The sequence below is a fragment of the Saccostrea cucullata genome, unplaced genomic scaffold, assembly GCF_032062105.1.
Source record: "Saccostrea cucullata isolate Sc308-1 unplaced genomic scaffold, CSIRO_AGI_Scuc_v1 ctg1078, whole genome shotgun sequence".
In the NCBI taxonomy this organism is placed as follows: Eukaryota; Metazoa; Mollusca; class Bivalvia; order Ostreida; family Ostreidae; genus Saccostrea; species Saccostrea cuccullata.
The window spans coordinates 87,752-113,724 of NW_026924913.1; the positions used below are offsets into that span (position 1 = coordinate 87,752).

At 34.3% G+C, this 25,973-nt stretch overlaps 1 protein-coding gene across 1 annotated transcript; it reads left to right on the forward strand.

The window, feature by feature from the left end:
* Positions 1–25,541, forward strand: LOC134267598 (protocadherin Fat 4-like). Its single transcript, XM_062749800.1, has 16 exons — positions 1–139; positions 762–837; positions 4,683–4,849; positions 6,599–6,763; positions 7,107–7,222; positions 7,430–7,607; positions 7,723–7,881; positions 14,416–14,550; positions 14,647–14,769; positions 16,678–16,866; positions 21,078–21,271; positions 21,380–21,737; positions 22,373–22,531; positions 22,864–23,077; positions 24,266–24,324; positions 24,845–25,541. The coding sequence occupies exons 1-16, from the start codon at positions 1–3 to the stop codon at positions 24,931–24,933; spliced, it is 2,520 nt and encodes an 839-aa protein (XP_062605784.1). The 3' UTR covers positions 24,934–25,541.
* Positions 25,542–25,973: the final 432 nt, after the last annotated feature.

Genomic DNA, 25,973 nt, shown 5'->3' on the forward strand with positions numbered 1-25,973 from the left:
ATGGAGATTTCATGCTGTGGATTTGTAAAAGGATGGGAATTCTACGCCAAGACAAATACGGGAACAGTTCATCTGCAAGTCTGGCGACCAGCAGGTGGAACGTGGACACTAGTGGGAGAAAACCAATACACTGTTACATGTAAGGAAAAACATCATTAACAAAGTGTCCTTTTATTTTTTTTTTTACTATATATATAGGTCTTATAATTTGCAATATTACGTTTATGACAACTTTGACAAGGTGTAAATAAAGAAAAAAAAATCAATTATATATGCTGTCTTCGTAACTCGTTTACCAAAAATGAGTGTCAGCAATTACAATGTACATGTATATGCAATAGTCATCAATTTTTTTTGTTTACAATGAAAAAAAAAATGGCGATTAGGCAGACAAAGTGCCTACTATGCAGTTGCATTTTACTACATGTAATTATGACTAAAATTTAAATTGCTAGAATATAGACAAGATTGTTTATCATGTATGATGTTTAATAATTTTCGATTGCTAATCATGAGATTAATAACTTTCACAGCACTTGTTAATTACACCTTTAATGAATTAAATGTCCTTGTATGCATTTATTATCAAAACTCTTTATACATGTACGTGTTCAAAGAATATCGCTATAAATTTAGGTCAACCGGCAATAAAATATAACTCATTATTTTACATACATGTATCAGACTTGAAAAATACACTGCACCACTATCATAACATCAGTAATTTTCTCATAATAAGTTTTACTTCTCTCATTTTGTAGCAACAAACGGTGAGGTTTACGTTACACTCGCAACAACAGATAGAATACAAGTTCAGAGTGGCGATTTTATTGGCATGTAAGTTTTTCATACGATTCTTTTTAATTTTCCACCGCAGCAGAGACCGATCTATTTATGATTGTGATAAAGTATACGAAGAAAAAAACTTTACAATTATTTTTGTTATTTATAGATTTGATTTTTTTATTTTTCACAATATATCAACATACTAAAAACTGATTAAGCAAATAATCCCGCGATGAAGAACTTGTTGGAAAATACAAGTACATCGCGATACTAATGCAAGAATTTTAAAGCAAAAACACGAGAGTCCAATAGGGTTGTTTTTATTTGCCAACAGAAAAACAGAAAAGAGGGAGTCGGACGATGAGGGGATTATTTTTTTCTACGACGAATATCAAAACAGAAGCTAGATATAGATGTCATCCAATACATTAAAAACAAAGTCTATTTTCTAACGCTTCAGCATATCCTCATATGCTCTATGCAAGTCAATTATTAATTAAAAACACTGAATTTACTTGTCACCTATTCTCACATAATCCGTCCAAATGCGCTATTTGGATGTCGCAAGCACTTTAAATTACATTAGAATAAAAATAACTAGTAAATGTTGTAGTATTTTGTTTGTGATACGTCTATAGTTACCAAACCAACACAGTAAAATATTAATACACAGGTTAAGATCTCCCTGGGATCCAAGTATATAGTCTAAAAAGTGGCTTTTCAGTCTGTCGCTCAGGCAAAGGTCAATGTTTACTGTTTAGTCCACTGAATAAAACACAGCAATTATATTTTATGTTAAAAGTTATGACTTTTACATGTAATAATGCATAAATATACTGAATTTTCGCACTTTAAAATATATGTCTACAGTGAAATTTAAACCAGAAGTCTCTGTCGAGACTGTAGCTCTACTGGTTTGTACTTATCAAAAACCATTGCACTATTTTATGTATCTTTGTGTAGTCTACTTGTGTGCCAAAACTGTAGAAGGAGTAGTGTTTTAAAGGAATTTCACAGAGAATTCTATTTTTAGTAACCATGGCAACACCGTTCACCGAAATCAAATACCGATGCACTATTCTATGTATCTTAGTGTAGTCTACTTGTGTGCCAAGTTATATTGAAATCAGACAAAAACTGTAGAAGGAGTAGCGTTTTTAAGGAATTTCACAGAAAATTCTATTTTTTTGTAACCATGGCAACACCGTTCATCGAAATCAAAAACCGATGCACTATTCTGTGTATCTTAGTGTAGTCTACTTGTGTACCAAGTTATACTGAAATCAGACAAAAACTGTAGAAGGAGTAGCGTTTTTAAGGAATTTCACAGAAAATTCTATTTTTAGTAACCATGGCAACACCGTTAATCGAAATAAAAAACCGATGCACTATTCTATGTATCTTAGTGTAGTCTACTCGTGTGCCAAGTTATATTGAAATCAGACCAAAACTGTAGAAGGAGTAGCGTTTTAAAGGAATTTCACCGAAAATTCTATTTCTAGTAACCATGGCAACACCGTTCATCAAAATCAAAAACGGATGCACTATTCTATGTATCTTAGTGTAGTCTACTTTTGTGCCAAGTTATACTGAAATCAGTTCATCAAAATCAAAAACTGTAGAAGGAGTAGCGTTTTAAAGGAATTTCACAGAAAATTCTATTTTTAGTAACCATGGCAACACCGTTCATCGAAATCAAAAACCGATGCACTATTCTATGTATCTTAGTGTAGTCTACTTTTGTGCCAAGTTATACTGAAATCAGACAAAAACTGTAGAAAGAGTAGCGTTTTTAAGGAATTTCACGGAAAATTCTATTTTTAGTAACCATGGCAACACCGTTCATTGAAATCAAAAATCGATGCACTATTCTATGTATCTTAGTGTAGTCTACTTGTGTGCCAAGTTATATTGAAATCAGACCAAAACTGTAGAAGGAGTAGCGTTTTTAAGGAATTTCACAGAAAATTCTATTTTTAGTAACCATGGCAACATCGTTCATCGAAATCAAAAACGGATGCACTATTCTATGTATCTTAGTGTGATCTACTTGTGTGCCAAGTAATATTGAAATCAGACTAAAATTGTAGGAGGAGTAGCGTTTTGAAAAATTGTTTACAGACAGACGGACGGACGCCGGACGCATTACTAACACATAAGCTCTTCTGGTCTCTGACCAGTAGAGCTAAAAAAATGTAAAATAACTATGTCGCAAAATTTGTGTAATTTACGTTATCAAATTATTATTACTTGTTTAAATAACATAAAAGGGTATCTAAAAACATAAAATATCTTCTAGAATATCAAACAAAGTCCATAAAATGCAACCAGTATCAAAGAAAAGTTATATGACAGAATACTTACAAAAACACATTGGTCTTGTAACCAGAGGTGAGTGGTTCGTTTTAAGGATGTATTTTACGTTATCAACAATACTTAAAGAATACGAGTATAACTGTCTTTGCATATTAATTCATTTATTCTTCCTGACGTACCAAACACGTAAAACATCAAAACGAGCATTGATCTGTGCGAGTACACATTTTACACCAATAAAACTGATAAAAAGTAATTTACGTTATGTAATTTACGTTATCAGTAGAAAACATACATGGTACATATCTTGCAAATAAGATGTCGCATCAATACGGAACCATGCAGGAAACGTTATTGGTTTTCTCTCAAGAGCATCTTAACATCACCGAAATTCCGATGTAAATCTGATGTTGAAAGCGCCATCAGATAACGTAAATTACATGTTACCTTTAACAACTTTCAAATATTTCTTTATTGATTCGTCAAGAATGCATTTTTTGCCTGAATTTTAATTGTTTTTAAAAACAATGTGTTCTTCTTTTTATTTGAAGCAATAGTTCACGCATAAATCTCTGTTCATTGGTGACTTACTGAAGCAAAACTTTCATAACGTAAATTACAGTAATGATAACGTAAATTAAATATACTTTAAATGCCTTTCTCTGTAATTATATTTCATAAACTTTGTTTAACAGAGATGGTAAAGTCAAAAGAAGAAATTTAAAAAGCATATAGGGAGTAAAAGAAGATAAAATATGGAGAGACTTAACTAGAAAAATAAAAGAAAAAATAAATTTGACAGCAGATCTTACGTTATCATTATATCTTACTGTGAATCTCTCAAAAAGATGAACAATGACCAGTATTTGTGGTATTATATGGATGTATGAAAATACTGTGTCATTTAGATGGGTGGAAAAAAAATTCAAGAAAATATTAATTTTTGGTTTGAATAGCAATGAAATTGTAATTTACGTTATCAATATATTTCATTAGGAGAAATGATATAGAATTTTCACAGTTTCTTACCAAAGTAAATTTTAAAATCCTTTTCTCTTCAGGATTCAAAACCATAAAATTAAGTCGCACAGAATTATTCCAGTTTAAAATTAAGATTTAAGCAAACAACATTTGTTAATTACAAATTAAGAGAAAAAGACTGGTGCAAAAACAAAATTGTTGATATATTTTTTTTAGTACAGACATAGTTCTAAAAAACCCAGATAAAATTTAATATTCAATTTGGCAATAAAAAGACTTTTATAGGGGGTCAAATCGACCTCAGACAATAACGTAAATTACAAAGGAAAATACCCTACCTATATAACTTATTGAATATTTTTGTTATCGTGCATGGTTGAGTTCTGATTTAAAAAAAAAAATAATTCTCCAATGTTTTGTTTGTTTAAAAACACCGACTTTTCCCAAAAATAATGACTTTATTTTTTTCATAAAAGTCAGGCTGCATGTGGACGGATTATGTGAGAATAGGTGTTGTACGAAAATTTCAATGGATTTTGAGAAGTATTATAATAATCTATTATATGTTTTTGTAAAAATTATTTTTTATTCGATTTCAGATACCACCCAGCCTCACCGATAGTGTCGTACAAAAAAGAAGGTAGCTCAAATGAATATCGAGTAACAACGTCTGTTGGCGCATTGGCAGTTGGGGGATCCTTTTCCTGGAATTCTGTCGCACAGGGAACGAATAGAAAGTACAGTTTGAGAGCTGATCTTACAAGTGGTAAATGTTAAAATATACCTTTTCTGTATACGTTTTTTCTCTCATCAAAAGCTTATTGAATTCCTGGCCCAGTAGTTCCCGAGAATAAGATTTTTCCTATATATTTCAATTTAACACTTGGGTTCACTATAGTGGCCCCGCCCTACCCCCAGTGGTTATGATTTAAACAATTCAAATTATACACAACCCAAGGATGTTTCCACATAAGTGTCAGCTTTTCTGGCCCACTGGTTCTTAAGAAGGATATTTTAAAAGATTTTTCCTGTATACGACCCCCGTGGGGATCCGGGTTAGAATAGGTCCTCAGTACCCCCTTGATTGTCGTAAAAGGCGACTAAATGGGGCGGTCCTTCGGATTAGACCGTATAAACCGAGGCCCCGTGTCACAGCAGGTGTGGCACGATAAAGATCCCTCCCTGCTCAAAGGCCCCGAGTGCCGAGCATAGGCCTAAATTTGCAGCCCTTCACCGGCAATGGTGACGTCTCCATATCAGTGAAATATTCTGGAGAGGGACGTTAAACAGTATACAATCAATCAATCAATCCTGTATACGAAAAACTTTGATTCCCTATTGTGGCCCCGCCCTACCCCCAGGGGTCATGATTTGAACAATTCTGCATAGATATGAGAAAATAAAAACATATTAACCAAAAGTTGTTTTCTCCCACACATTGTCAAACATAGGATATATTACATAGATTATGATGAAATCTCATTACTCATTATCTAAGTTATTTACTTAAGAATAAAAAAACGTTAAAAAGTTCCCTGGGAAATGAACTTGGTTGATCACATGATGTAATCCTGTGAATCCCGAAGGGCTTCTCAGTAATCAACCAATTCAAGTTCATTTTCCAGGGAACTTTTTTTTTTAATGTTGTTATTTATTACTTTAAATTACATTTAAGAATACTATTTCGAGTAAAACTGCATGTATTACACAACGGGCCGTCGTATTTCTATGTTGTGAGGCCCAATGACCTAGAAGTTGTTTGGTCTTGAAAGCTCGTCTCGCTCCAACATTTGAATATTTACATTGATTTCCAGCAGTCCAATTCAGGAATCCTTTGTTTTTGATTAAAAAAAAAAACAATGATCGCTACCCAGAATAATCTAACTATTTTACCAGTTCTTAAATAAATATATTTGATGTCAAAAGTAGTGGTATTGTCTGTTTTTGTTTACAAAACCTCAAAGGAATTTCGGGTTAAAAAGGTGCGATTTTAGGCAAATCATAGAATTCAGGACATTCTTCACACCTATTGATCTTTTGACATCTGTTGATTGAAAAAATATGTATATGTTTCAATTACATGTATTTTCTTTTTTTCATCGCTATTAACTTTAGTTAGAAGACCCAAGACCATTTGACAGAATGTTGACAAGAAATCGATTTGGTCACGCTATAACCTTTGACATCTTAATAAGTTCATACAGAATTGAACATATTTTCTCTTCAATGGGTTCATCAAAGAAAAATATTTGCAAATGTATATATATATCATGTTTAACAATGTATGGGAGAAAATGACTCACAAGAAATTCGAAAATATTTAAAGTGTATGGACATTACCAATCTGTATTATTTTGTTTGTTTGCTGAATAGCTGAATCATATATATCATTTTACTGATTCAGAATAACTGTCAAAAAATAAAGTTTAATTTCTTATCATTTGAATGGTAAGTGGTTGCTTATAAATGTTTGCAACTTTTTTTAAAAAATAAAGTTGATGTGGATTTTTTTAAGGGAACAACCCATCAATTACAAACCTCGATACGACCGTATCCTTTACCGATGACACGCCAATTGGGACTTTGTTTACATTGGTGGTATCTGATCCCGATTCACTGGACCCTCTTGCAACAACGATGACAACTGTCAATTCGAATTTTGCGTTCGATACAAATACTTGTAGGTAACTTTTATAACTAGCAATTATATGTATCAGAGACATTAAGAAATTAGCCTGTAAAATACAGTAACTTGTACTTGTCAATCGTCTGCTATTAAATTTGCCCGTCTTCATTTTAGGAAATGTGTTTAAAAAGGTTACCTCTTGGATAAGTTTTGACTATAAATTGCCAGTCTTGTTATTTGGAAACTATTTTTTATACTGTTTTGCAAGATAAGATAATTGATGTATACTATTTACTTAGCAATTATTAACATATTAATATATTACAAAAGCTTTTGAAATACTATGAAATAATTGTCCAAAATTGAACTTGCATGATTTTCCCCCGAAATTATTTAGTACAAGTCTCAAGTACCACCCAGCTTCCAGTAGGGACAACAAATCTTAACTTCCAAGTGACTGATGGCTGTGGAAATTCCGACACAGGGACTTTGGCAGTCGTTGTTACTAACAGGGTAAAAACTTTTATTAACCTATACAAGAAATGCATTTGGATTTTAAATTGTTCAATTCTCCTTGACATTAACAATGTAAATTCCCCCGAAAATGTGAACTGCACAATTTTCTTTGGCGATCAAAACCTTACCTTTTACTGGACAAAGTCAACCAAAGACGGTTTTATTTACTACATCTCTCTGACCCTAAAAAGCTTTTAATTTCAGCCTCCAGAAATACATAATCTACCATTCAGTGTTGATGTCAGTGAGAGTCAGACAGCAGAGAAAGAGTTGTTTGTCATTAATGCCACGGATCCCTCACAATTCGACACAGTGTCCTGCGGTATTCAGACTGTCAGTCCAGCATCTTCCATATTTTCCACAAGGATTTCCAGTGGCACTTGTAAGAAAAAGTAAAGCTTCCGCGTGTAATGGAAAGATGTAGTAAACAAAGATTTTTTTTAAACCAAGTGAAGAAAAAATTAAAATGATATTTTATTTTATGTTCCTGTTTGCAGTAAATAGTGTGTACTTACAAGCTAATCCATCCCTGTCATATAATTCTGTGAATGCATACGACATAACCATCGCCTGTACGGATACCAAAGACACAGTGACAGGAACCTTAAATGTTTACATCACGCAAAACAGTCCACCAGTATTCACTAACCTACAAGGTAAGTGAACCTTTAATGTACTTCTTCTAAAAAAAAAATCATGAAAAGGGTTCAAATTACGTTGAAGTACCCATTAAATGAATAAAATACGTTTTCGCGAGTGTGTCATATTTAAACACTTACATGTATTCTAGCAAAATTTATCAAAAAGTTCCAGTTTTTGGTTTTGACCTGTCCAAAATGAAAAGCGCTTGAATGAGTCTGCTTGTCGAAATTGAGTTGATTCATACTTGATGGAGCTGTGATGTTGGCATCAGTCCTGTGTTTTCGTCTTTGAGTAGTAAGGGTCCAGTTTGCGTTTTTCCTTTCTCTAAGATTGTGATATTTGTCTTGATGCTTCCAAGGTGGACACCACTTCTTTGGAAGACCAGGGTATTACATTTGCTAAAAGCATTCGGCATCTCGTGGTGTCGAGGTCTTTCAAACTCTTCATTAATCCGTGGCCAATTATGTCCGTGGCATAAGCCATTTGGACAAGAGCAATTTACGAAATTAAATTCCACTTTTCAGTTTTATTTTTATTATATTGTAAGACATTTTCTCTAAATTGTAAATTTTATTCTAATTAAAAGATCCTGAGCTAGACAATCAGCTTCTTCTGTGAAAATATTTAAAGTAGCAAATAAGCATAAATAATAAATTTTGTTTACAATTTCATTAAAAAGGCAAAAAACAGGAAAAAAAAACACAAAAAAACAAAGGAAAACAACTATCAAACTTATTCAAACTAAGGGATTGTGATGAAGTTAAAAAACAGGACAGAACGCTCTCAACCAGAAAAGCAGCAGCTGAATTTCAGGTTCTTAAAACAACAATTATTGATCATGCAAAGGGAAAATAAAATCAGCAGCTGAACCTGGAAAGTCCGAGCTTTATCACTGGAGATAGAGAAAAAAACTGGTTGAAATAGCTGTGAATGCGACAGACATTGGTTTTAGGATAAGTAGGGCCATGTTCAAATATAAAACAGGACAACTTGTTCATAAGATGAAATTCAACATTCCTTTCAAAATGGGATTCCTTGTAAAATGCGTTGAAGACAACTTAAAAGGTTTCCGGAAAAGGCAACCTGAAAACCAGAGAAACTTTTTCACTGTCACAACACATACGATGATGAATCCTATTGTTGTTTCGTATTTTAATGCCATAAAGATTTCCAATTTGAACACTATTCTAGACCTTATAGGTGCAAGAAAGGTTACCGAGCCGCATTTCAAACTCACGAAAAATTGTCAGCACACCATGTGGAAGAAGCATTCCTCAGAGGTCCTTTTGATTAGCCTGAGCCTTCACCCTACACGTTCCTGAACTCACTTCCTTATTCACATCTACCACTAATACTTAAGTAACTGTTGCTGTACCACCTGAGACTTCTCCACCTTCAAGTCAGCAACTTTCAGATGTAAGCATGGCTTTCTTCTCAGCAGATCCTTTCTTAAAAATCATCTTCAAATCCTCCTTCAGATGTACCTTCAACAAGCAACAGCATTTTAAACTCAATTGTGTCCAACGAAAATTTTGAGATAGCACATGTATGAGCAGAGGTGGCTCTTACAAATGCAATCCAAGATCTGGTGACTCAAAGAGAATTCACACTGGCATTCCCAAAATGATCTTTTACATCTTGCCAGAGTATTAAATGTAGATCTTTTTTATGTATTCAGTGAGGGAATACCAAAATATTTTCTTTAGTAGCCAATACAAGCCTCATAGAAAATATTTCTAAGATAAGGAAACATATTTACATTTACTTTGTTTGACCCTAATAAACAGCATTATAAAATTATAAGTGATAATTATCACTTAGCACACAAGACCTAATCACCGAAGTCTGTCTGGCGTATACATACAGGAATTACTTACTGTTTGAAAACAAACCGTCTGCTGCTTAAGCATGGCTTTTGGGAACTTTGGTGTCTAGTTTGAGAAATTAGACATCCTAAATTTCCTTTTTGATTGAGACAATGAAGACTTAATTCTTAAAAAAAAACTTTTGAACTGAATGACACCAAGACTGAAAATAATAACAATGGGACACTGACAAATATCAAACAAAATTTGAGAAAGCTCACTTTCTGGCAACATAAAAAGTTTGAAAAATGTATTCTAGCCACTTTAAATACAACATCATTTAAAAAAACCAGAAAAAGTCAAACCATTCTCACAAAAACATGACACCTGGTTTATACTTATAGCAAAGGAAGAGAAATATACTTAAGCAGATGGAAATTGAAACTTTTCAACAGCAATAAATAGAATAATGATCCTTGATTAAGTCTCTTTATGTTCTTAGTGTAGTCTACTTGCAAGCCACATTTATATTATAATCAGACTAAAATTGTATTTGGAGTAGAATTTTGAAAGAATTTCACAGAAATTTCTATTTTTAGTAACCACGGCAACACCGTTCATCGAAATCAAAAACTGATAGAGAGAATTATGTATCTTATTGTAGTCTACTTGTGTGCCAAGTTATATTGAAATCAGACTAAAACTGTAGAAGGAGTAGCATTTTGAAAGAATTTCACAGAAATTTCTATTTTTAGTAACCACGGCAACACCGTTCACCGAAATCAAAAACCGATACACAGAATTATGTATCTTAGTGTAGTCTACTTGTGTGCCAAGTTATATTGAAATTAGACTAAAACTGTAGAAGGAGTAGCATTTTGAAAGAATTTCACAGAAATTTCTATTTTTAGTAACCACGGCAACACAGTTCATCAAAATCGAAAACTGATACACAGAAATATGTATCTTATTGTAGTCTACTTGTGTGCCAAGTTATATTGAAATCAGACTAAAACTGTAGAAGGAGTAGCATTTTGAAAGAATTTCACAGAAATTTCTATTTTTAGTAACCACGGCAACACCGTTCATCGAAATCAAAAACCGATACACAGAATTGTGTATCTTAGTGTAGTCTACTTGTGTGCCAAGTTATATTGAAATCAGACTAAAACTGTAGGAGGAGTAGCATTTTGAAAGAACTTCACAGAAATTTCTATTTTTAGTAACCACGGCAACACCGTTCATCAAAATCAAAAACCGATACACGGAATTGTGTATCTTAGTGTAGTCTACTTGTGTGCCAAGTTATATTGAAATCAGACTAAAACTGTAGGAGGAGTAGCATTTTGAAAGAATTTCACAGAAATTTCTATTTTTAGTAACCACGGCAACACCGTTCATCGTAAATCAAAAACCGATACACAGAATTATGTATCTTAGTGTAGTCTACTTGTGTGCCAAGTTATATTGAAATCAGACTAAAACTGTTAGGAGCAGTAGCATTTTGAAAGAATTTCAAAGAAATTTCTATTTTTAGTAACCACGGCAACACCGTTCATCGAAATTAAAATCCGATACACAGAATTATGTATCTTAGTGTAGTCTACTTGTGTGCCAAATTATATTGAAATCAGACCAAAACTGTAGGAGGAGTAGCATTTTGAAAAATTGTTTACAGACAGACAGACGGACAGACAGACAGACAGACGGACGGACGACGGACGCATTACTATCGCATAAGCTCTTCTGGTCTCTGACCAGTAGAGCATTTAAAAATAAAAACAGACTAGAAATATCAGTTTAATTCTTACTTGTGTTTATGTTCAGGATTTACGTAAAAAAAGGTTTATAAGAACAGCAGCTGAAGACATGGAAAAGTTGAGTTATTTGAAGCCAGACAGGTCCCCAACACCAAAAGAAACACTTCATGGGGACTGAATTTTTTTCAAGGTAAATAACACAGACCAACACTAATGAGTACTAACTTCCAGTAGTTGACAGGAATATGCATATAAAAACAAATAAAACCATGTTTTTTTGCATTCGTTAATTAGGCAACTTAAAAACGACCCACATGTTATATGTATGTCTTTTTCTTGCAGAATGGAATCTTGAAGCTAATGGTAGTCAAATAGACACGACTTTTGTACATTGTAGACCCTGTTACCCTCGCGATCAGTCTGGGCGTTTTTATTGCCAAACCAAGCCGAAACCAAAGAAATCTAAGACTGGTGAAGTTCAAGATGAGGAATCACTATATCAAAAAATTAGCTTGTTTACATTAGAGCTGCGATCAATCGCCATTTTTAAATGTAGATTTAAAGAGAGAGATTGATATCGTGCATGAAAAAGAACTCAAAACTGCGAATGGTAGCTTGGATTGGTTATTTAAAGAGAGAAACGGATGTGACTATCTAAGCCGACAAAACATAAAGCTGTCATTAATGAGGCCGATTTGAATAAAAACTATACGTACCTTCAAGGAGCAAAGTCATCACCAGTAATTCTGCGTAATGTAGTGTTGAACCTTTTAGCAATACACTTTGTAACCAGGGGCATGGAATTTCGCCACCAGCTGAAAATAAACAGCTTTAATTTTCATCATAATGATACTGGGAAATATGATGCATTGCAGCATGAAACCTTACAAAAGAATCGTCAAGGTGGCATTTCATCTGATGACGGTCACAACACTGATAAAAGAATGTACGCAACAGAGGATCCCAATTTTACCACTCACCTGTTTAATCAGAGATACCCTCATGGATGCCGATAAATGGTTTTCTGACAAGCCTATTGCAAAGCACACCTTTGGAATTTGTCTGAGCGAAATTTGTTCTGCAGCAGGAGTCCAGAAAAAGTACATTCCAACTGTCTAAGAGCGACAGCAATAACCTGCCTTAACGATAATGGATATGAAGCTCGCCATATCATGTTCATGAGCAACCATAAAAATTAGAGCTCCCTCCGTTCTTACAACAAATCCATATCTTCTAATCAGAAAAAAATCTTCAAAAAGCACTATTTCGATCATGCATCAGCCTTTCGTCCTCAGTGCCAACGTTCCCCGAATGAAATGCTTGATACTGGTCTAGGAAACGTAATTGTTTCGTCCCATGCCTACAGAAATTGATATGACATCTAATGTTGTTCACATTTCTAACCGACCACAGAAAATAAATCCAAACGTGGGATATTTCAGCGATTTCTTCTTCAACAATGGCATTTTCAACCTATCAAAGTGAAACATATGGCTGATTTCCGCTGACTTTGAACGGATCACCACATGACGTAATACCTACGCCGTTACTGTTCACACAAAGCGAAAAATTTATGACTGTTATACGATTCATTTGTATTTCTTAGTTGAAAAAATATTAGTTTATCATTTTAGATTGAAAAGCTATTGTATATCTTTGTTGAAAAAAAATATAGTTTATCATTTTAGATTGAAAAACGAAATAAAACTTTGATTATTGTTATCTGTTATCATTGTGCACTATTTTCGTTTCCGGAATAAGCTGTTCCAAAGGCTGTTCTGTCAAAAAGAACAATTAGAAATGCGGAAATACAGGGGATAAAAAATGTAAATATATGCATTGAATTATCATCTTTTAAAAGATGCAGTCTCATAACTGCAATGGTGTGTGCAAACAAATTTTCATGACGCGTTAACGCGAGTTAGTCAATTTGTTTGCACACACCATTGCAGTTATGAGACTGCATCTTTCAAAAAATGATAATTGGGTGCTTAATTACATGTCCCTTAGAGGCAAACGACAAAAAGGGGAAAAATTAAAGATGAGACAAAATAAAGAAGAGAAAAAATTTACAGAAAGAAGGATCAATCAAAAGAGAAAAAAAAACAAGTTTCATGTTGTGTCTGCATGAAATGCAATGCATGAAAATAGAAAGGGAAAAAGGGTGAACAGATGCATGGGTTCATTGCGATAGCTGTGCATCTTGGGTTCACATTCAATGTGTATCATCCAGAATTTTGAACATCATCAATCAAAACAAATCTTTCTTTAGTCCTAGCTAAATGTCAGTGGTTAAGGAAGATGTCTTCTAAAATGATTATCTTCCGAATTATTTCATCTTTCATTTAATAAAAATATCTTACAAATTTTACAAATATTTTTTATTTCCTTTCATGTTTTTTAAACATTTATTTATATATTGTTTTTCCCGTCATTTTTATAATTTATTACTATTCTCTTTCTCTGTTTTGTAAAAAGACGAGGTTTTCCAACGATCTTAAAGAATTCCGAAGAATATCATTTTCGCCCATGAATAATGCTGTATTCATATGAAGCAGAATTTGTTTAGAAACTTAAACGTGAAAAGAATAAAACACTTAATGTTGCCTTCAACTCGACATTTAAATATACATGTATTACCGACGTACTGTCAATAAAAAATAGTTGTCCATACGATATATCCTGGTGATCAGGAAATAAAAGATACCACAGTGTCTGACACATCTGTTTCGTACGTATTTGCAAAATTTACTTTAAAAAGACGTTGTTATCTAACAGGTACTTCTTAACTTCAAATGTACGCCTAGCTTTATGAAGAAGTGATTTCGTTGTTGTTTTATTTTAGACAGAAAAGGAAATGAAATGTAAATTTCTTATCATACATTACCTGGTCATTTTCATCAAAAAATTCTAATCAAAAATCATTAATGCATGAAAACATTTTAAAAATGGGTTTAAAACATCTCTCCCATTTCTCCTACAGCCTCCGTGAATGTAACCGCCACAACCACAACAGGCACCAGCGTTTACACAGTAACGTCATCAGATGCCGAAGGGGATCAACTTTATTACAATATGACATGCTCTTCGCCGACCTGCCCATTCGCGATTTATCATTGTGGGTATCATACATAATATGATAATACATAATATGATAATTACTAAATTTTTCATATTTCCTATTGCATTTTCTAATGTCATTTGTATTTTCTAGCGGGAGATGTCAGATCAACAAATAATTTGATAGGATATACGGAGGCGGGGTACGACCTGTATATATACGTCTACGATGGTAGATCACTGGTGGGTCCAAAAACCTTAACAATTGTTGTGACAGGTAATAAATACATTTCATTTCGTCAAAAATTTCAAAAATAAAATTTAAAAAAGTCATTAACAGTAGGCGATGTACAAATGCTGCTGCTGTCTCTCAGCAACAGATTTTTCCACAAAGAACGCCTTCACCTAATTTCACCAAACACACAGTGTGGCCCATTCTCCCCGTAGGGGGGTGGGGGTGATTTCAACAAACTTGAATCTTCACCCCAGGATGTTTTAATAACTATTTAACTGTTTAAAGATGGTTTTAAAAGATTTTCTTAAATTTTTTACTTGTTTAATGTGAAGCTCTGTTTGTCAATTTTCGACGCGGCATACTAACCTTAATAGGGATAATTGGAACAAATTTGTTTCCGTTTCTACACATACTACACTTCCTAAATATGCTCTCACGTGAATATAATATTTTGTGGTGTTTTTTTTTTAAATGTGCTTTTTAGCTCACCTGAGCCAAAAGCTCAAGTGAGCTTTTCTGATCACATTTTGTCTTTCGTCCGTCCGTCTGTCTGTCTGTAAACTTTTCACATTTTCGATTTCTTCTCAAGAACCACTGGGCTAATTTTGACCAACCTTGGTGCAAAGCATACATGTACTTGGGTCAAAGGAAATTTAAATTGTTAAAATGAAGGGCCAAGTCCCCTCACAAGGGGAGATAATCAAGAAAAGACAAAAATAGGATGGGGTCATTAAAAAATCTTCTTCTCAAGAACCACTGGGCCAGAAAAGCTGAAACTTATGTGGAAGCATCCTCGGGTAGTGTAGATTCTAAATTGTTCAAATCATGACCCCCGGGGGTAGGGCGGGACCACAATGGGGAATCAAAATTTTACATAGAAATATATAGGAAAAATCTTTGAAAATCTTCTCAAGAACCACTGGGCCTGAAAAGGTGAAACTTATGTGGAAGCATCCTGGGGTAGTGTAGGTTTTAGATTATTCAAATCATGACCCCGGGGGTAGGGGGGGCACAATAGGGATTCAAAGTTTTTCATAGAAATATATAGGAAAAATCTTTAAAAATCGACTTCTTCTCAAGAACCACTGGGCCAGAAAAGCTGAAACTTATGTGGAAGCTTCCTTGGATAGTGTAGATTTCAAATTGTCCAAATTATGATCAGTGGAGTAGGTTGGAGTCACAATATGTATTACAAGGGGGAAATCTGGTAAAGAACAGCATAGTCAAAGCTTCTAAGGTGAGCAATATGGCCCATGGGCCTCTTGTTTTAATTGTAAGATTAAAGTTTTTATTATCGATTATAGAGGGATCAAGACAAGCAAATGTGAATTTTCAAAACCCGTAGGATGCTTCCATATATACTTTTTTCTGCATATTCCTGTGAAAATCATTGACTTCTATGTTGTCCTAAACTACCCCAGGGATCATGTAAAAAACAATTAGCCCTTTCGTGATAACTGCTGAACTACTCTTTTGCAGGTCAAATTAAAACGTTTGGCGAAGTTTTTGTCGGTAGATAATGAAATGATGTATATTAAAAATATTATTTTACGTCAAAATTCATCAAAATATATCATTTTGCCCTGTTATACATTGTATGTGCAATCAATGACATCTTACTTATTAACACAATGAGGTCTAAGCCAGAGACAACGCGAGAAACCAGTATGTAGATTGAAAGCAACCAAATAATTTCAAAGAATGATCGTTTGTAGCCTGAGTTCTGGGAGGCCTTAATTGACATTTTGTCACAAGCTGTCCCTCTTCCACTATGTAAATGGAAAAAAAAACTTTCAACATCATGTTTAACTATAAAGAGAAATGATATTCAACATTTTCAAATTGAAAGTTCTTTTTCTTTATAAGGCAGGTCATTTGAAAAAGTATGATATAACTTCTTATATTAACACTAGTTGTTGCAGGCGACCTTTTCACGATTAATAATTTCAGGGATAAACACTGCGCCCATTTTAACAAATCTACCATTGGCATCTCCAATAACCGTGTCGGAGAACTCAGCATTAGGAGTTTCAGTATTCCAGGTGTCGTACAGTGATATAGATACGACAGACACCCATGTATTTACCACTACATACATTCCAGCTTCCGGTGGAAACATCTTTACTACAAACGCTGCAAGTACGCATTTTTTATGAATTTCAATGTAATTAATGTTTTAACAGATTACTTCTGTCAATATGTCCTCAACTGTTCATGATAAATATATGCAGTTATAGTCTGTCCTAAGGTAGTAATATTCAAAATTGCATCTTATCTAAATTACAAAATACCCATTTCTTTAAAAAGATTCATATCAACCATCACAAAGATAGTTTTTCTCAAACTGTGTGCTTTGAAACAACGATCCTTCGAGTTCAATTGGTATATCGATGCGCGACAAACTCAAATTTCACAGGGATTTATCAGTATGCAACTGGCTGTCCTTCTATAAAGGATCGTGCTTATTAGTGGTTTTCTCTTTCTTACAGTAAGTTTAAAAACTGTGAGCTAGAGAAATTAAGTTCAGAATAAATTTAGACAAGTCCTTGAAATAACACTACAACTACTTCGCGCGCTAGACAGTACAGAACAATTTTATTTATGAGGGTTTATTGCATACAATACCTGGTCATAAGTGAGTTTTGATATCTTTTCCACAATATATTTCATTGAAAATGCATTTTTTCTAAAATACTTTTGCAGTGTTTTTTGCTGCTCATTTTCGTTCCCCGCTTTCGCGAAGGCGAGGGGACATTAAATTTCATTCGTCTGGCCGTCCGTCACAAAAGCTTTAACCTTGCCCATAACTTTTGATTAAGTGAAGCTATTACTTTCTTGTACCATAGTTAGGTGTGATTTCTTTTGTTAAAAGTGTGGGTTTTCTGTACATAACCCACACTTTTCTATAACTCCGCCCATCGAGTCGGGACAAAAGAACTATTTATAAAACGATCATGCACGGTTTTTTTAAAAAGAAACGATCATACAGGCTTGTTATACCAAATTTAGGCGAGTAAAAAGGAGAGAAAAATTTTAATTGTATACATAATTTTGTAATAAATAACTGTTTAAAACGGCCATTAATACTTTAACTTTAGTTAAAAGTAAAGAAAAAAAAACTTCAGAAATCACTTGATTTTTAAAGCATTTTTTTAAATAGTGTAATGACCAGGGTGACGTTAGCTTATTAGTAGTAGTTACCCCATATCATACGGTTGGTTATGTGTAGATACCCGATGGGCGTGGTCATAATGACACGAGGGAGCTTAGCTCCCGAGTTGTCATTATGACCAAGCCCATCGGATATCTACACATAATCAAGAGTGTGATATGGGGTAAATGACTTGTACCATAGTTTTCAAAAATCATTCATATGTAAATCAGCTTAGGAATCGGTCGGACTGGTTCGCGTGATTGAAACATTAAGTGTTTGGTTTCAAAGATGCATTTGGATTTTATATGATTTTACGCTCCTTCGTGTCCTTCTGACCACGTCCATCGAATATAGGGTAAGTGATCTGTATACAAAACTTTTCATATGTTGCTACAATTTTTGCCCTATACTCGGCACTCAGGGTCATTGAGCAGTGAGAGGTCTTCTTCCTTTCAACACCTTCTGCGACGCGGGACCTCTGTTTATACTTTATAGGTCTCCATGTCCCACAGTGGGATTCAACTCCTTACTTCGTGACTCTAGGGCAGGCGCTTTAACTACTGGGCCACGCAAGCGATATAAAAATTGAAAAAATAACGAGTTTGGTTTCAATGATATATGTTAATTTGATATGATTTTTTTTCTCGTAAATTACAATCGTCAAAATTACATACTAGTAATTTAAATTTATTATGAACTTAGTTTAACTTAAATTTTTGTAGACCTGACACAAACTTTGCCGTGCACAGTGGTACGTTGATTGAAATGTTTCTTAGGGGTTATATGTATATTTCAATTTAATGAAAATTAAATCTTTGATAGGCTAGATCCGCAATCGAAAAGGTTATTTAAGTTCAGTAGACTAAGTGTACACTTGTTTTTACGTCAAGTATGTACCGTGTTTCCTTTGTTGGTTATCAAAAGAACGATATATTGGAATCTACTAAGCTAATGTCACCCTGGTCATTGCACTATTTAAAAAAATGTTTAAAAAAATCATGCGATTTCTGAAGGTTTTTTTCTTCACTTTTAACTAAAGTTAAAGTATTAATGGCCGTATTTAACTGTTATTTATTACAAAATGCTGTATACAATTGAAAACTTTTACTCCTTTTTACTCTCCTAAATTTGGTATAACAAGCCCTTATGATTGTTTCATTTAAAAACCGTGCATGATCGTTTTATAAATAGTTCTTTGTACAGAAAACCCACACCTTTAACAAAAGAAATCACACCTAACTATGGTACAAGATTCCAATATATCGTTCTTTTGATAACCAACAAAGGACACGGTGCATACTTGACATAAAAACAAGTGTACACTACTGTACTTACATGTAAATAACCTTTTCGATTGCGAATCTAGCCGATCAAAAATCAATTTTTTATTATATTGAAATATACATATAACCCCTAACAAACATTTCAATCAACGTACCACTGTGCACGGCAAAGTTTGTATCAGGTTTACAAAAATTTAAGTTAGGGAACCAAATTCATAATAAATTTAGATTACTAGTATATGTATGTAATTTTGAAGATTGTAATTTACGAGAGAAAAAATCATATCAAATTAACATATATCATTGAAACCAAACTCGTTATTTTTTTTCAGTTACATAAATCAAACTTTTTAAACGGGCCTAGATATGTTTAATTTTTATGTCGCTTGCATGGCCCAGTGGTTAAAGCGCCTGCCCTAGAGTCACGAAGTAAGGAGTTGAATCCCACTTTGGGATAAATTATAAACAGAGGTCCCGTGTCGCAGAGGGTGTTGACGGGAAGAATATCTCTCACTGCTCAATGACCCTGAGTGCCGAGTATAGGGCAAAATTTGAAAAAAATGTATACAAATCACTTACCCTATATTCGATGGACGTGGTCAGAAGGACACGAAGAAGCGTAAAATCATATAAAATCCAAATGCATCAGATTCTTTGAAACCAAACACTTATTGTTTCAATCACGCGAACCAGTCCTACCGATTCCTAAGCTTACTTACATATGAATGATTTTTGAAAACTATGGTACAAGTCATTTACCCCATATCACACTGTTGATTATGTGTAGATACCCGATGGGCGTGGTCATAAACGCTCCCTCGTGTCATTATGACCACGCCCATCGGGTTCTACACATAACCAACAGTATGATATGGGGTAACTACTATATATTTCATATGTGTATTTTTTGTGACAAGACCTTTCTTTGATTACCACCAAATTTGACATTGACCTTGGACTTTGACCCACTTTTACACAATAATTCCAAATTTTTACTTTGGCCTTAACTTTTGAATGGTAGATACTAGGACTTGCATATTTTACATAAGCATTTTTGTGGCAAGACCTTTTATTGGATACCAACAACTTTGACCTTTTGACCGTGGAGATTCCCGTACTTATGAAAAAACTTAAACCTTTGTCATAACTTTTGAACGGTAAGGGCTAGGCCTTTCATACTTCACATACTCAGTATGTAATCTTTTTGAGAAGACCTTTCATTGGATACCAAGAACTTTGACCTTGAAGTTTGACCTACTTAAAAAAAACGACCATCATTTTTGAAGGGTTGGGCCTAGGGTTTTCATACTTAGGGATTTTACTAGTTATTGTGTATTACATGTACTTGTGACAAGACCTTTCTTAAGAAACCAACAACTTAGACCCTTTGACCTTTAAGTTTGAGCTACCTTTCAAAAATTTATCCTTGGCCATAACTTTTGAACAGTTGGTGCTAGGGATTCCGTATTTACCCTGCTTTGGGTAATAATATATTTACTTTCATTTAAGGAAAGTTTAATCTTCGCTTTGTTGCCATACGAGGTCATCAGTGTTTCACAAACACATCTTGTTCCTAATATTGAGAAAAGATAGGGGTTTCATATTTGACATGTGCATTACCTGTGACAAGATATTGTGTGAAAATTTTATGGAAATTGAGCTAAAATTGACTTCCCAACAAGTTTTACAAAAATTGGGTTTTCAGTGAAATATATAGTGTAAAAATGCAATTATTACTCATTTATGACCATATACTGTAGTATGTACATTTACAGCTAATAGGTATTAATACTAAAATCTAGTGATACTGTATGTAAGATGAATCATTTACTTTCGTGTTGGTGCGACTTGTTTTCAATACTATGGTACATATAACTTTATATATATCAGTCCAGTATCATGTATTATTTTAGCTGGTTTAATTTCAACATCCTCTACAACAAACATCAACTTTGAGAGTCTCACAACGGCGTCCATTGAAATAAATATTCATATTTCTGATGGCACTGACTCGGCAACATCTAATCTGACTATTACCATATTGGACTTAAACGAGGCACCAGTTTTTGGGAAAAATCTCTATTACCTTACCGGACCAGAAGGATCTGTAAGAGTTAATTTTAATTTAAATATATTTGATAGCACTTTTAACACTTGAAATACCGGTACTCAATATTGAAAATTCATGTTAATTCATATTTATCCCTGAATTTAGGCGGGAAGTAGTGTAGGAACGCCTGTTTTTGATGTCACCGATCCGGATACAGGAGCCACTCAAAAGTACAGCATTAACTGTCCCGAGTTCAATATGGATGCAAATACAGCTGCCGTCTCGTTAGCGACAGAATACGATCTTGATATAAGCGGTACCGCTTCAGTGGTCGCGTGTAATGTCACCGTGACAGACGGTCAACTATCAGCGACCTCAGTGTTAACAGTTACACTTAGCAATATAAATGACAACACGCCTACTTTCAGCCAATCCTCCTACACGTTCTTTGCCCAACCAAACGTGGGAGTAGGAACTGTTCTTGGTTCCATAGTTGCCACTGATGCGGACATTGGAGCTTTCGGTAAATGTTTTCTAAATATTTCCATTTCTATTTTTTCTCTCTGTGGTAACTCTTTGAAAGTTAGCGGAGTTAATTTCTTGATAATTCTACCGGAATGTAAATTAGGCAGGTCATTGGGTGAGCTAAGGATGCCTAATATGCATGCAAATCTCGTGCGCATCTGTCTCTGAGTCTGACGCTAAGGAGGCCAAATATGCATGAAAATCTCGTGCGGCTGCCGTTGTGTTTGACGTCAGTGGGCAAGGACTATTGAAATTGGGATGGGATTCCTCGTGTAATTTAAATCTATGTCCGCATTTTAAAAGTCTAAATCTACAATTTTATTTCACAATGAAATGGAAATATAAGGAATCACAGTAGTTAGTATAGTATGCAAGGGACATCACGTTGATGCCCTGGCATACTATACTAACTATAGACAGTGATTCCTTAAATATATTAATATTTTATCTTTTCTGTATTAAAATCTAAATTCAACAATCAAAAGAAAACGCGAATATATAAAATACATCTGTGATAAGATTATTTGATTTTCTATAAATCTACAAGTATTTAAATATATGAGTGAACAGTTTCTTGGCATCAGAGTGAGTTAAACATCAGCTTTAAATGATTTTTCTTTTAAACATATTCAGGAACAATATCTTACACCCTGAACCAAGCAGGTCTTGGGAACCAGTATTTCGGTGTACAGTCAAATGGAGACTTCTACGTTAATACTCAACTGGCATCCTTTTCAAATGGCCAGACGTTGAGTATAACTGCTACTGTCACGGATTCGGGGGGATTAAATGGTAGGCAATACATGGAGCAATCTTAAAAGCAATGTAAGAATGGAGTAACTTATCTCTGTGTCTTCATACGATATAATACGACCGTAGTGATAATTTTTATATAATACATGAGAAAGCTATCAGAATACGGAGTAGAGATATTTTCCAAAACTTAACGATTGATGATTTTCTCTCATATAGACGCTTTAAAGTTTAATTGGCACTTAGTAGACCTTCCCTTGAATCAAATTGTAAAAGAGTGCTTTAAGGAATGGTTAACACATATTAACATTAAATGTCTAACTGTACAAGGAAAGATAATTTGTTTAATTACCATCTCACTTTTTTTACAGACACTGCCACTATAACTATTGTGATTCCCCTGTCGACAACTACAGCCCCCACTTCAACTACTGATCGACATGTGACATTTGCCGAAGACCCTCGAAATATCGCTTGGATGTCTGCAGCCGTGGTCATCTTAATAGGACTTGTTGGTCTTATGGTGTACCAGTCTATTCGCTTTGGTGATTACGCCAAAATAGGAAAATGGTGTCAAAAGTCAAGGTTAACGGCTCAATTTTTGTTCTTTTTGATTTGATAAATAATCTCGAGCTCTAAACATGTACCTGTAGGTTTAAAGAAACAACAAAATGTGAATGAGATGTATGCCCGATAAATTCAGGAATGAAAATGTGGAATTTTTGCAAAGCTCGAAGAAGTCCGATCCTGCTGAATGTCCTGTTAAACGTCCCATGGAGATTTTTTTCACTCATATTGAGAAGTCACCACTTGTTTGTCCAGGACAGCAAATTAAGACCCTATATTAGGCACTTTTAATGTAGCAGTTAGGGATCTTTATTGTGCAAGCTCCACTCAGGTTAATGTGGTCTCATCAGAAGGACTGGTCTCCACGTCCCGCAGTAGTTTCTCGCAAGTTACAAATCCTTCCCCTCAATGCATAAAATCTAAATATGCAGCCCTTCACCAGCAAGTGGTGGCGTTTTTATATGAATGAAAAAATCCCGAAAGAGCGAAAGGGACATTAAACAAACCAGCAGCAATCTTGGTGTGACAGGATAGGAGAAAATGTATGGTTAGACCGCGAATCGAACCCGAGGCCCCTGTATCACTAGTCAGGTTCTCTACCATCTGAGCTATCTAAGCCGATATCCACTACCCAAACCATTGCATTCCCCTTTCCTTAAAAAGATTTCGTCATTGATTGATTGATTGTTACTGTTTAACGCCGGATCGGCAATATGTCAGCCATATTTCGGCGGTGAAATTATGTTCAAGTTTGAGGGATAATTTGGGTTTTCGTGGCGGCCCCCAGTGAGCCTTCTCTTTTTCGTAATTGAAGACACAATCCAAGTTCTAATTATACCCTAGCAGGACTTTCCTCTGCAATTCCAGAGGTGGTCAACGGCACCAAAATTTGTAACAGGAGAAAATGCATGGCTGAACGGGGAATCGAACCCGGGACCCCTATATATCTAGTCAGGCCTGTACCAATCGAGCTATAATTACATTAGTAAATCTTTGTCAAAACACTGATGCTTACTCAATCATGATAATATAACAGGAATGGATTTCAAATAGAAAATAACGAATTAAGTTTTTCATATCACAATCCATGCTAGAAGTTCATGACACTTAGGTGAACTCCTTAGAACATGGCTTTGTGTCTATAAATATATTAAATCTGCATAAAGCTTTTGTGAAAGGTATTGAATTTAAACTTTTTTTCTACAGTAGAGGACCTTCACTTCAACCAAGACAGAGTTACAGGTTACCCCGCCACAATACTAGAAGTAAGTAGTCTTTGTTTCTTGTATATTACTGTTGAGACGAAATTTAAGAGATTTGAATCATCATGGTTCCTATAGTAAAAGAATTAAATGATTAATGTGAAAAAATTATCGCACGTGCTGTTTTTTAGAAAAAAGGTAGAAGGTTTCTGTGATTTTTGTATGTTCTATGTTCTCTGTAATATCTTTGTTTTGAGTACATACATTCGAGAATGAAATAGTTGAAGATGCCAGTTTTTTTAGGCAAGCAAAATGAGTTTTTGAAATTTAGCATTTTTATTAGGACTTTTTTAAATAGTATTTTACGCTGAACTAATAAGCCAGGTAGTAGTTCTTAACATATTCATGCGATTTTTTTTTTTGGTCACCATTCTTATTTGATTAAATTACCTTATGATGTGCAGATATCTCTAACTATACTTTAGCCCTTTCAGAGTGTGTCAGTTCTGTAATCTAGTAAGCTTTCAAAACATCACATGCCACCTAAAATGAATTTTTAACCTCATTTTATCCATTTTCCTAGGAATTCGTCATATACCTGAGACTCAGTACGACGCTCGATTCCCAGAAAGCGATTGGAAACCATGGCGAACCGGAACGCAAGATTTATGAATGCCATCAGGTCTTCAATTGTGAATCGTCGTCTTGTAATATCTATTTTTATAACATTAGGTTATTTTTGCAGCTTTGTTAATTTGTTGCATTATCATCATGTGTATATTGAAAAAAAATATCACGATAGGTTGCAATTGATAACATGTAAAATGGGGGTTCAACAAAAAAATTTTGTGATTATTTACGCACGTTAGCTGCTTGGTATTTGTTTGGTATAAGCGAGACAAATTATTCGCAAGCTGTGGTTTATAAAACAAATTTACTCGAGAATTAAATTTTCGCAAGCAGACACATTCGCTTTTTTCTTAAAAATAAAGTTCTCGCGAATAAAGAGTTTTAAAAAGTATTTACAGTGTATAACAATGTTGCAATCAAAAGGCAATATCGCCCGTAATATATTTCTGTGAAAAAATAATGAACATAGAATATTCGTTTATGTAGATAGATTACTCCTCATGATTTTAGAAACATGATTTTGTAGGACGCAGATTGACGTTGTATATATATAGTAAGATTTGCTTATTATTATATTACACTGTATATGAAAAAAGCCATTAAAAGCAATAAACATTCATAATCACATGTATGTTACAAAAATATGCAGTCTTGACATTATACTGCTTGTTATTCTTACGTTGTTTAACAGGAAAGGAGAAAATGCATGGCTGAATAGGGAAATGAATCCGGGACCCCTGTACCTCCTATCGTCTGAACTACCTAGACCAATATCCAAGTCCCGAACAATTACGTAATTTTCTTCCTTCATTATAATGTTTTCGCCTCGCAGTACTTCTAAGTCAATATAAGTTGTCAACGGCACCAAACCCGTTATTTAGAAATATCCTGACTCCCAACTTTTAACTTATGGCCCAATATATCTAACAGGTGCAAAAGACGACGATAATTTAGACAAAATGACTTATATATGAACATATTATTCAGAGTGGGGTAGTCTAACTTTTAGCTGTTGCATACCAAATTAATCTTTCTTATTCAGCTAAAATGAGAAAACTTACACCAAATTAATGCTTTCTAGA